The sequence below is a fragment of the Rattus norvegicus genome, chromosome 5, assembly GCF_021556685.1.
Source record: "Rattus norvegicus strain SHRSP/BbbUtx chromosome 5, alternate assembly SHRSP_T2T, whole genome shotgun sequence".
In the NCBI taxonomy this organism is placed as follows: domain Eukaryota; kingdom Metazoa; phylum Chordata; class Mammalia; order Rodentia; family Muridae; genus Rattus; species Rattus norvegicus.
This window is the reverse complement of record NC_141538.1, coordinates 115482128-115495779: the sequence shown is the minus strand read 5'-3', so window position 1 is coordinate 115495779 and position 13652 is coordinate 115482128. Positions and strand designations below refer to the sequence as shown.

At 40.9% G+C, this 13652-nt stretch overlaps 1 protein-coding gene across 1 annotated transcript in view; it reads right to left on the bottom strand.

The window, feature by feature from the left end:
- The window catches only part of Tek (TEK receptor tyrosine kinase), a 120450-nt gene that overhangs the window by 79848 nt on the left and 26950 nt on the right, over positions 1-13652 (bottom strand). The window contains 1 exon segment of the mRNA NM_001105737.1: positions 105-416. Within this exon segment, the coding sequence (NP_001099207.1) occupies positions 105-416 (312 nt within the window).

The following is a 13652-nucleotide window of genomic DNA, read 5'->3' as shown; positions in this document are numbered from 1 at the left end:
CAATTTCTACACTCAGGCAGTTTGTGCAACCTCAAAGACAACGGATGTCAAAATGTGTGTGTGCCCGGGTGAATCTGACTAGTCCAGCATTTAGGGCATGTTACCTTGTTGACGCATCTTCATGGTTCGTATCCTTATAGCCTGTCCTCGAACTCGACCTTCACAGAAATAAGCACCATTAATCTTACTGGCCTTTTCTCTCTTCCAAACAACCTTTTTCGCCCATTCTCTGGTCACATCTTGAGTAACTTCCAGTGGATCTTGGTGCTGGTTCATTAAGGCTTCAAAGTCCCTTCCTATGGTGATGGGCTCGTGGGGGTGCCACCCAGAAGCAATGCAGGTGAGGGATGTTTCGGCATCAGACACAAGAGGTAGGGAATTGATCAAGATCAGGTCCATGGCTCCTTCTACTAGTCCTAAAAAGAAAGACAGAGCATGATGCATGACAGTCATTAACATGATTCCACAGGTAAAACTCCTCTTGCCTAGAGCCTCATTTAAAAATAGTCATACGGGCTGAAGAAATGGCTCAGTGGTTAAGAGCACTGGCTGCTCTTCCAGAGGTCCTAAGTTCAATCCAGCAACCATATGGTGGCTCACAACCATCTATAATGGGATCTGATGCGCTCTTCTGTGTGTCTGAAGACAGCAACAGTGTACTCACATAAAATAAATAAAAATCTTTTTTAAAAAAATAGTCATATGATCTCCTAGGGTCTGCAAGGAATCTGTCTTGTGGGTGGGCACCAAATTCTGACACTGTTACTGATGCCATGTTGTGCTCGCAAACAGGAGCCTAGCATGGCTGTCCTCTGAGAGGTTCTACCAGCAGCTGACTGAGACAGATGCAGATTCTCACAGCCAAGCATTGGAGTGAGGTCAGGGACCTCTGTAGAAGAGTTAAGGGAAGAATTGAAGGAACTGAAGGGGTTGGCAACCCCACAGGAAGAACAACAAAATCAACTAACCCAGACCCCTACTCCTGGGACCTCTTAGAAACTAAGCCACCAACCAAAGAGCATACATGAGCCGGTCCAAGCCCCCCACGCACACACACCACACACACGTAGCCAAGGACTGCCTTGTCTGGCGTCAGTGGGGGAGGAACCTAATCCTGTAGAGACTTGATGGCCACCAACCCAGGAGGAGGGATGGGGGGAAGAACGCTGGGAGGGGGAACTTGTAGGGGGCAATGTTAAGAATGTAAATAAGTAAAATAATTAATTAATTAAAAAAGTCATATGAACAATCAATTTAAAATGTTCTGATCATGTGCCTGTATTCCACTGGACAAAATCAAAACTCATTACCAAGAAATCAAGTCCTTTCATCTGCTAGGCCTCATTACATCTTCTTCACCACTGCATATCTGATCTGCAATAGACTTGAACAATATTTGTGTGTGTACAAGTATATAGGTATGTATATGCCCACACACCTCCCTCTGTATTGATTGAAACATAGTTAGGTACTTGTTAAATGCTTGCTCTATTGCAATAAGTAATGAAGAGAGTATAAAGTATTAATAAATTATCATTTTTAATTAGTGAACTGATTTTACTAATTAACACTCTAAGGTATATATCAACTAAACACTCTAAAGGTATATATCAACTACATCTACTTATGCTAACTTTATAGACCTTCATTTTCAAAATATTATTAAAGAAACCTCAGAAGGGGGGCACCAAAATGTGTCAGTCTCACAATAATGGGTGACAAAAGAGACTTGGAGTAGTTTAGACCAAGAACAAGGCATCTCTACCTCTCTTCCTACGTTTACTGTTTGTGTCAAACTTGGTCTGGGGTCTGTCCGTGTTACCTCTCTGATGTACACATCTGATTTGTGTTTGTCCTAGCTGCCTGTTCCCTGTTGTAATGAAGGGCTCTGCTCAGTATTTATTGAGCAGCACAGAAAACATGGTAGGGGAAGGATACTTTTAGACAGTGCATTTTAAGAGTTTTATAAGGGGAGATGGTACTTTAGAAACCCAGAATAGCACCTAAAACCATATGCAGATGTAATCAACCTACATCCATGTTGCTTCGAACTGTTAAAGGATGTCTGTTGTTTAAGGTTATTCTCAACCTGATGGCTGCTTTCAGCAAATGATTATCACAGTATACACACATATGCAGATTATTTTTGGTCAGGGATATGGGAGACTACATAGTTAAGATTACAGTTATGCATTCCCTTAGGGTGCAAAAACTGGTTGCATGGGAAATCCAAGGCGGGGTTCATTTACATTGTTTTCTTACAGGTAGGTTAAACCAGTTAGAAAGTACAGTGCATAGTAGGACAGCAGATAGAATATGTAGTCTTAAGTAACCTCAAAGTATATTATAAACTTAGTTGCAAAGTCTGGCAAAAGTTCAGTCTCTTCAAAAGCAGGAGATATTTTCAGAAAAATATTACTATGGCTCCACATTAAATTCTTAAAGAGATTAGAGAGACGATGACTAAGGGAATTCTTCATTTCCCTCCGGGCCTCATTTACCTCATCTTTACAATGGTGCTGGCAAGACCTATGCTTCATAAAGACTAAATGCCATAAAATACTTTCAGGCGATGTCAGACACACACACACACACACACACACACACACACACACACACACACACACACACGCATACACACCCCCCTAGCACCCGATGACCATATTCCATTTCCCTTAAGTCTATTTCCTGAATGCCTAACACCAAACCTCACCCCCACTGCCTGACCTTTAACATTTATTCAAGACATTTTAAAAACTAAAAACCTGGGCTAGGGGGATAACTCAGTGGTGGAGTGCTTGCCTGGCTTACCTGAGGCCCTGGGTTCAATCCCAAGCATGAGGCAGGGGTAGACAGGTAGCTAGATGGACTGACAGACTTGGAAAAAGATAACATCTTTGTTGTTGATGATGATGTTGTTTTGCTTTCTCTGTTTCTCTCTACCCAATCATATGCCCCTCTACCTACCTCCTCCTCTCCCACTCCCTCATCCAGTTTCTCTCACCTTTTCATACTTAGATTACAAGGGGACAGAAACAAATGTCATTGTTTTTACAGAAAGGTGGCCATGGATCGGAGGCAGACTGGAGTTTATTTACCAGATCTTGCTTGAGCACTGAACATGGGTCATACAGTTTGTTTTCCGGGTCAGTTGTCAGTGTTTGCTGTGTGCAGTGGTGTTCTGAGGATGTCCTTACTAAGATATTCTTTATCTGATTAATTAAAAGAATTTCAAGGTCAACTCAACATAAGTAGGAATTTAGTTAGTTACATTTCATGCATGAGGATGGGAGGGCATGGACCTAGCATAGATTTCCAAGCTTAATCTTAAAGCATCCCTCTTACTTCTAACCTCATCCGTAAGATCTCTGGAAAATGTGAAGTTGGAGATCATGTTTTAGCTTCATTTTGTTGCTATGCTATAACACACAAGAACAACTTCAAATGAAGAGTTTACACTTCCAGGTCAAGGTTGATCACTAAGGGAAGTAAGGGCAGAAACTTAGCAAGAACCCTAAGCAGATCCTGTGGAGGAAGGCTGCTGCTTAGCTTGCTCTCTGGCTCCCTCCCTGCTCATGCTTAGCTAGCATTCTTATATAGCTAGGACCTTCTGCCTCAAGACTTCCATCAAGTAATAACCAAGACAACCCTCCACAGGCATAGCCGTGGGTCAGGCAATTCTTCAATGGAACCTTCTCTTCTCAGATGGCTCTAGACTGCATCCAGTTGACAGTCAATGCCAACCCAGACAGATCATAAAATTGTTGCAGATAGAATGAGCCAGAAAAATCTCAAAGTGAAATCACAGCCTCCAAAAATAGCTTCAGCTCACACCTCCTCCTCCATACACAAAAGCAGCCAAGCCCCTGACTGGGCACCACCTCACCTCCTGCTGTCCTCATTCTAGGCATGGCCCACACAGGTCTTCCTCAGGAAGGAAACACTCTCATTCCTCCAACTGCACTTCCATCCAGTCCCATTTCTAAGCCCAGTCAACTGACTGGCCAAACTCTCATGCTCTCAATGGCACTGAACACAGCTCATTTACAACTTTAGGAAATAACAGACAGACAACACAGTTGGCTTGAAAAGGTCTGAATCAGGTCTTTATGATCTTGTCCCTTTCAGCTAATTCTCCTTACTTTCAATGCTGAAAAATGAAACTGTGTACTTGGGAGTCTGAACTTGGTTCGATGTTGCCACTTTTTTCAATAATACCAATTTTATCAGCCTTCTTCTGTCTGTGAGCTCTGCTGTCATCACTAACAGGAACCATTTACAATAGAGACAGACCATTTATGCTGGAGCTGGGATTACATATATGGGCTCTTGGAAACAAATTATATATATATATATATATATATATATATATATATATATATATATATACACATATATATACATATATAGATATTTATTTAAAACCATCTGTTGAGTTTTCTCAAAGTAAGATCTATGTCTGTGTATGTCTAAATATATTTTAGAAGGTGATACATGAATGTAAGTTCAGGGTTGACCTAGCAGGGGAATGCTGAGTGGTCAGGAGGAACTGCTGATAAGAAATCTTTCACCATCTACTTAGATGTGCAAAATTACACACATAAAAAGTAAATGTAAAAAGAGTAAATGTCATTGCACTCCCCTTGAAGGTCAAGAGCCAAAATCAGCTCTTCTGGAAGAGGGCAACACTGCTGTCACCGCCATGTCTTTAGTAAGCCTTGAGAAGCTGCAGCAAATTTTTCTGGCATTTAACCTTCACACTGACAAGTGCCTTTTGCTTTCACTTCCATTATAGGGATGGAGAATGAACACATTTCTGTGAAATGTTGGAGAAAACAGGCACTGGTATCACCAAGAGGACCATGAGGCAGAATGTGTGAACCCTAGTGTGGCATCCACCACTGGTACAAGAGCCCAGCAGGTTACAAAGGATAGAAAATGCAGCCAGGTTTTGGCCAGCAGTCTGGAAATGAGCTCGGTGAAGATCTGTTGTAACTGAGGAGAATGACAGCTGACAGAGTAATAATCCACCACTTCTGGGTCTTCACATCCAAGGCTAGCACACAAAGACAACTGGCTGCAGAAGCCATAGCATGTGTGAGTCCAAGAAGAAATGAATCTGCAATGACATTTTTTATTGGATATTTTACATTTCAAATGTTATCCCCTTCCTGATTTCCCCTCTGGAATTCCCCTATCCCTTCCCCCCTCCCTCTGCCTCTAAGAGAGTGTTCCCCCACTCACCCACCCACTCCCTCCCATCTCCCTGCCCTGGCATTCCCCTACACCATTTTTGTTGTTAGTAGTTTATATACCAAAGGGGAAAGGGCTATAGAAAAATGTGTCTCTTGTCATTTATCCCTATACCTACTTACTTTCTTGACTCACATTTCAATGACATATTTTTCTTTTTCAGTCTTTGCATTGATTACATAGAACATGACAGCACACAGCAATGCTGGAGGCAGGGAAAACTTACAATCAAATTTAATAAAGAGAAAGAGGATAGTATGGACTTCAGAGTGTAGAGCAGAGGCCCTCCCCATTGGGCATGACTGTTGCCTGTAGCTTCTTTAAAGTCTTTGGGGTTTTTTTATTATTATATCATGTGTGTGTGTGTGTGTGTGTGTGTGTGTGTGTGTGTGTGTGTGTGTGTTGGCACGTGTGACATGTTGCATATGTAGAGGCCAGAGGACGACTTGTAGAAGTTGATTCTCTTCTCCCATGTCGGTCCCAGGATCAAAGTCGTGTCATCAGGCTTGGCAGCAAGAGTCTTCACTCACTGAGACATCTTGCAGGCCTGTCAAAGAAGCCTTCTACCGACACCAGCTGGTGAAACACACAGTACATGTTGCAAAGAATATTTTCCTGAGAGTAGTGGTCAAAAGGAAGATCTTTCAGGGATGAGGAGATGGCAGAGTGGGTACGAGCCAGCAGGAGGACCTGAGGCATTGAGTTAGAAACCCCAACACCCATGTAAAAAGCCATGACCCTGTGTGCAATTAATTTTAGCAGTGGGGGCACAGATGCATGTGTACAGGTGTGTGTGCATGTAAATGTACATGAGTGTCAGGAATATAGGTTAACCTCAGGTGCTGTTCCTCCAGAGCCACATCCTTTGTGTTTGAACCAGAATCTCTCAACGATATCTGTGTAGTTGAATTAGATTAGGTTCACTATCCAAGCAAGCCCTTGGGATCTATCTGCCTGTCTCCACCTCTCCAGCTCTGGGATCACAGGAATGTAGCAGCACTCCTGACTTTTACAAGGGTACTGAGAATTGAACTCAGGTCTCCATGGTTATATGGCAAGCACTTAACCAACTGAGCTTTCTCTCCAACTACTCTTTTTGTTTTTAATCATGCTGGGGCTTGAACTCAGGACCTTTGGAATGCTAGACAAGCTCTCTATTGAGCTATATCCTCAGCCCTTAGCGTTTGTTTTCACACTTAGATTTTCTTCTCCTTGATATCGCTTTGCCTCATAATTAACAGCACTACAGAAATGAAAATCTTTTTCAATCTTTCTTTAGTCACAGGATGACTTTGGACCTGAATCAACACCTGTATAATCAAGTTAAATTGAACTCAAACTTAGAGGAAGGATCATGCTTTTAAACTTGATTTCAAGGAATCATTATTTTTCATTTTCTTAAAAGATGCTCTTGAGGTTTCTGAGAATAAAAGTGAGTAAAGTGACAGAATGAGTTCCAACCAGCCTCCTTCCCATATGCACAGTCACAGTATTCCCGAGCTGCTCAAGTCTTCAATGTGTTTTGACACTCAGACCTTACACTTGGTTTTTATTTGACAAGAAGAATGATATTGCTTTATTAAACATATTCAAAAGTCATCGACTTTAACTCCTTTTCAAGCAGATGAGTGAAAGCTTCAGTCATGAATGTCAATGAGAATTTATTCCACTATAAAACAGCAATAGCATAATCCATAGAGAACACTCCATAGAACAAACTCCATAGAACACACTCCATAGAACACACTCCATAGAACACACTCCATAGAACACACTCCATAGAACATACTCCATAGAACACACTCCATAGAACATACTCCATAGAACACACTCCATAGAACACACTCCATAGAACACACTCCATAGAACACACTCCATAGAACATACTCCATAGAACACACTCCACAGAACACACTCCATAGAACACACTCCACAGAACACACTCCATAGAACACACTCCATAGAACACACTCCATAGAACACACTCCACAGAACACACTCCATAGAACATACTCCATAGAACACACTCCATAGAACACACTCCATAGAACACACTCCATAGAACATACTCCATAGAACACACTCCATAGAACATACTCCATAGAACACACTCCATAGAACATACTCCATAGAACAAACTCCATAGAACACACTCCATAGAACACACTCCATAGAACACACTCCATAGAACACACTCCATAGAACACACTCCATAGAACACACTCCATAGAACACACTCCATAGAACATACTCCATAGAACATACTCCATAGAACACACTCCATAGAACATACTCCATAGATCATACTCCATAGAACACACTCCATAGAACATACTCCATAGAACATACTCCATAGAACATACTCCATAGAACATACTCCATAGAACATACTCCATAGAACACACTCCATAGAACACACTCCACAGAACATACTCCACAGAACACACTCCATAGAACATAGAACACAGAACAGTTGGGCAATTGTTTGAAGAAATTATAAGAGGAAAATTATCCATAAAAAATGTATGTACATTAAATAAACACTATTTATTAATGGTAGGCCTTGGAGATTACAACTTTCCCGTGGTTTACAAACAAAGATGAAAGAGATATGGAAAATTAATCACACTGGTGAATATAACATTAGTACCATGATAGGGAACTGCACAACTTTACAGGATGGTTTAATAGTGAACTTAATAAGACCTGACTGGCATGGAAAGGGAGAGTTTGTAGATATTTAGCATAAAATAGCTATGGGCTCAGTAAGATGGCAGAAAACCTAGTTACTGTGAGACCTTGGTGACCTGTGTTAGATCCCTGGGATCCATGTAAAGGTAGAGAGAACTAACTCCAAAAATTTGTCCTCAAACTTGTAGCCACATCCTGTGGAACATGCACACACACTACCAATATAAATAAGTACATTTCTAGAATAAAGCAAAAGAGGATTCCAGTTATGAGGCTATGCAAGACATAAAAAGACATAATGATCTTTCCAAAAGGATAACTACTGGTCAGGATTTTTTAAAAAGTGATTAGTTAAAAGGGCTGCCTTCTGAAATCTTAAGTTTGTCCTAAAGTTAACATTAAATTATACTCATTGCATCCTAAAACCTATGGTAAGCTACACGTAGAATGTTTGTCTTCTAGTCTCCACAGAAGGAATCCAGTTCCCCAACCCGATTTTCCACAGCACCACTCCTTTCCTTTTTGTTCTCTGTGATCCTTTGATGTATACAGCAAGTGTTTGAGCAACGGTTTCATCCTCACAGTTCCTTCTAAGTTGTTAGACATCTTAACAGGATGATCCCAAAGTGCACAAGACTGGAAGTAACAAAGGAAATTACTAATGTATAACTAGGAGTTGAGAATTGGGCAAGTGCACTCTGGAAGTGACTGGCCTGTGTCCCTAGAACAAACTATTTTTATGCTGTAGCAGTGCCAAGCCAGTTTCTTCCAGGAGCACAGTCCCACTTCCTATCCCTGCTTTCCAGCCAAATGAGGTCCTTATCTGTCTGATGGAGAGAAAGACATTTTCTCCCTGTCTTCAAATGCCAGAAATTTCCATACAGAATAAATAAATAAATAATATGGGCTAGTTATAATTAACATCAGACAAGCTTGAGCATCCATACAGATATTTGTTGTTGACATTTGGCACATTTGACAAGTTAGACATGTTGGACATTTGACATCCTGGGAGGTATCAGACTTGGAAGGAGTGTGGTACTATCAAGCTGAGAACTTTTAAAACCTGGAACCTTGGAGTTATCTGAGAGACGCTGCACATTTTACAAGAAAAAGGAGAGTGATCTGTAGTAGCACAAAGTAACACTAAAGCCAGTGCTCAGCTCTTACTTTTTTTCTGCTTGCTCCAGGGCAATAACATAAGTGACCAAATCTGTATTGAGGGTTGGGGGATTTAGAGCAGTAACAAATCTGTCAGCATAGCACCAAGAGAAATTAGGACAATAGAGAAAAAAACATTGAAGAGCAGCAATCAAAAAGTAGGAAAAAATATAAAGCAAAGAGAATAAAGATACCCAGGAATGAGATAGCCAAGTCTGACAATAATGACCTTCCTTACCCATCTTTACTCAAAGATGTGTTTATGGTGAAGATGAGCTGCCCTCTCCCTAGCCTCTTGTGTTGAATATTTAGAGCTCCATTCACCATGCTGTTTGGGGGAGGTTTTAGAGGAAGTAGAGACCTGCTGGAGGAAGTTGGTCACTGGGAGTATGCCTCTGAAGGTTGTACCTAGTCTCCAGCTCCTTCCTCTCTCTGCTTCCTGTGCTTAGGGTGTGAGTAACCTCTGCCACTGGCTCCTACCACATGATGTGCCACTTCTTCACTGGCACTGAATAAAGAAAGACGTGAGCCATAGACTGAGACCTCTAAAGTCATGAGTCAATTGAAATCATTCCTCCTCTAAGTAGTCTTCTCGTTGATTTTTGCAACAATGAGAATAAGACTAACATTGAGGCAAAGTCCCTCACTGAACCTTGTTTATTCGTTACCAGGAAATATGTGTTCTGTCATGATGTCTGGACTCAACAACTTTTACTTTCTGACCTTTTCTGCTACCTAAGTAGTCTTCCAAATTCCCTAATCTTCTATGCTGTCCCAAAAGGTGTAGATCATCATCCAGAAAAAGATACCTCTGTTCTCCATGACAACAACAACAGCTTTAGCTCTTCATCATCCTGTTCTTTAGTTCCTAATAAAGGGAACAATTTGATGGCTTGGCTTGCACACACACACACACACACACACACACACACACACACACACACACACAAACACACACACACACAGCATGTATGAAGATCTGGACTCCAGTCCAACACACACACACACACACACACACACACACACACACACACACACACACACACACACACAGAGCGACTAAGAATCTCCCACTAAAAACTATTACAGGAGCAAACCAAGGAAATGAGTTTACTATGAAAGCAATTCAGAATCATGATGGTTGCTAAGCAAAAGGAAATTTAGGCCACCTGGCAGGGTTACTAGTATACTGTTCAGGAAAGAAAGCTAACATTTGTATTATATACTGGACAGAAAACACTCTGATATAAATCTTTATAAACACTATCTGTATGAAGTATGTTGAAGAAAAGGCATCTATAGTTCATTTTGTAGGTTAAAAATTTTAAATCCCAAGGCAAACATGGTAGTGTACAGCCTATAATCTTAGCACTGAAGAAGACAGAGGTGAGGAATCATGAGTTTGCAGTCAATGTAGGCTACATAAAAAGGTTTTGTCTCAGGAAGAAAGAAAGAAAGAAAGAAAGAAAGAAAGAAAGAAAGAAAGAAAGAAAGAAAGAAAGGGAGAGAGAGAAAGAAAGAAAGAGAGAGAGAGAGAGAAAGAGAGAGAGAAAGACTGACTCACAGATGCTCAGTAAACCCAAGATAACATTGCAGAAATATGAAATTTGAATTCATATCTCATTGGTATTAAATCTATTATAATTCACCATACTCTATTGCAAATACCATGAAGATATATACTTCTAACAATTAATAAAATGCTTGTGACATAATTGATATAGCCACACATTAATAAATGAACAGGTTAACAGTGAGAATAGATGCTAAAGAAAAACTCACTCAATAAAGTGCCTGATAACTAACACATTCATGTTCACTGTAACCCCAAGGCAAGAGTGGTAAAGATAGGTCTTACCTTGGGTCTCAGTAGCCAGCTAGCCAAGTCTAATAGGTGATCCCCAGAGGGACAAGAGACCCTGTTTCCAAAAATAACAATGTGCACCGTGTCTGTGAAATGGCACTCAGGGCTGTCTTTGGCATCCACATGCACAGCCACAAACATGCATGTGCACCTACTAACACATCCACAGGCAAACACACACATATGTACACAAAAGTGAGACTATCATAAATATATTCAACAACTACTTCAGTACTGGGTTTTATGCTACATTTCATGGGTGAAGAGAAGAATAAAATATAGTCTCTGTCTTCAACAGACTTAAAGTCTGTTCACTTAAAGGCATGAAAATAATCAAAACCATGAAGGAAAATCCTGGCAGATTTGACTACGGAAAAACCCAAAAACCTCTCTGCAACTAGAGTACTATATAGCGAAGTTTTTCACATGGGGGCAAACATTGGTACACATAACACTTGACAATAGTGGCTTTAAAGTTTCTGTGAATAAGCTAGGCAGTGGTTACCTCTGGCTAACCAAACTGTCAGGCACAGGGATCAGAAGCGGGGAAGAAACAGTGTGGGCACTCATTGCCTGCATACTTAACACTCCATTTCCTCTATAATTTTAAAGAAAAAATTAAATAGGAAGAACACACAACTAACCAAATTAATGAAGGGTTCTAGTTTATTACTGACTTATCCACTTCCTTAGAGAGTAAATCAGTGGAGAAAAAAAACCCTATGTTTTGCCCACCTTCACCCCTCCAGTGCCCAAGCACTGTGTCTGCAGATTTAGGATATGTTTCATACGCTTGGGTTGAATTGGAAGAACTTCAGCAGCCACCAAACCTAATTGACTTTAAACCCAGTGAAGTTTTTTTTTCTTTAACTTATTTATTTATTCACTTTGCATCCCAATATTAGCCCCCTCCTCTTTCCCTCTTCACATAGCTCCTCCCCTCCACCACACTCTTCTCCCTCTCCTCTGAGAAGGGGAGGCCCACCCAAGGGAACTGTTTTGTGAGTTGCTCTTTGCCCCACACAAACACACACTCATGGGGTAATGAAGTGCTCAATCTCAGAGTTTTTTCATGTCATCCTCATTTGTAAAATGGGAAATAGCTTTTAAATCACGAAATTTTTTATTAAGGGACATTTTTATTAACACAGCAAAAATTATATATATATATACATACACACACACACACACACACACACACACACACACACACACACACACACACACACATATATATATCCCCAAATGAAACCACAGTCTCTGTTGCCCCACACACCGAGATAAAAATAATTGCTTTTCTCAGAGTTCTTGAAGCTAAGGCACCTCAGAAAAGAGAACTAATAATGCTTTGTGTCCTGCTGGGTGCCTGTGCTCCCATATACTTCAAACACTATGAACAGGAAGCAGGCCAGGCTGGTGGAGCACTAAGGAGGATCATGTGTTTCTGTCTGAAGCCCTTTGATGCTTGCCCTCTTCTTGTAGGGTTGACCTTAATAGGAAGTTGATTCTCTGCTCACCAAAAAGCAGCCTGACACACACCTTGGCATGAGGACCCAAGACAGGATGAGAGGTTACTAAGGGATGTCTTTTTTTCCATAGCGTGTGTGTACACACATGCATGCATATATATACATAGACAAAGATTTATACTTACACATACACATATACATACATATACATATATCCTAGAGATCAACCTCAGGTAGTCAGACTTGATGGCAAATTCCTTTTACCTTTTACCTACTAAGTCTCATTGGGGCAAGAATTATAGATTGTATTGTTTCAAAAGTTCAAAAGTAATGGAGCAATCCCATAAGAAAAAGTTATATGCTACCAAGCACTGGATTCTCACAATGTTCTTATTACAAAGACATGCTTGACTAGCATTTTAACACTAAAGCAAGGGAGTGGAGGAATAATGTCAGCTTGATTTTACAGTCAGAGAATATTCCACAAAACTGTTGGCAGGCATCCCTTATTAACTATTCATTGGATTTTAGAAACAGAGAAAAATGGACTTGCAAGTCTCTTGATGACGCTGATTTCATTATGAGTTCTAATCAGATTCTCTAGCACGTATCCACTATTTCCACTTTTAAGTCAAATTATAGTATACCAGTTTATTCACTATTTCTGTGTGAGATGGGCTGTCGCCATATTGCCTGGGCTGGCCCTGAGCTCCTCTGCCTAAGCATTCCTCCCAGATCCTTCGAATGTCTTGAGCAGAGAGCTGTCTGAAGATCTCTAGAGAAAGCAGGAGAGAGAGAGAGGGAGAGAGAGAGAGAGAGAGAGAGAGAGAGAGAGAGAGAGAGAGAGAGAGAGAGAGAGAAATCTGGAAAGCTGTCTCAAGCAGAACAGAGGACATCAGCTTGTGACCCATGGTTTCTCTCAAACAACCCTTTCTCAGAAACTCTCTCCAAAGTGGGGCTGGTTCATGGCAGCTCTAGATCCGTGGATCATATCTGTGTCTTTCCAGTCTTGGCTACTGGACAGCACCAGCAAGACAGGAAGATGCAAGAGAGATTTTGCCAAGGCAGTTATTCTCTCAACCCCATTCTCTCTGAGCCATCTACAGTACACAAGCTTCTCTTGTCACTGCTCTCTCCAGGTTCCACAATTTCTCCCTTGTCCTTTTGGGTCTATCCTGATCATAAACAATACCTATGAACAAATAAAGCCGTGC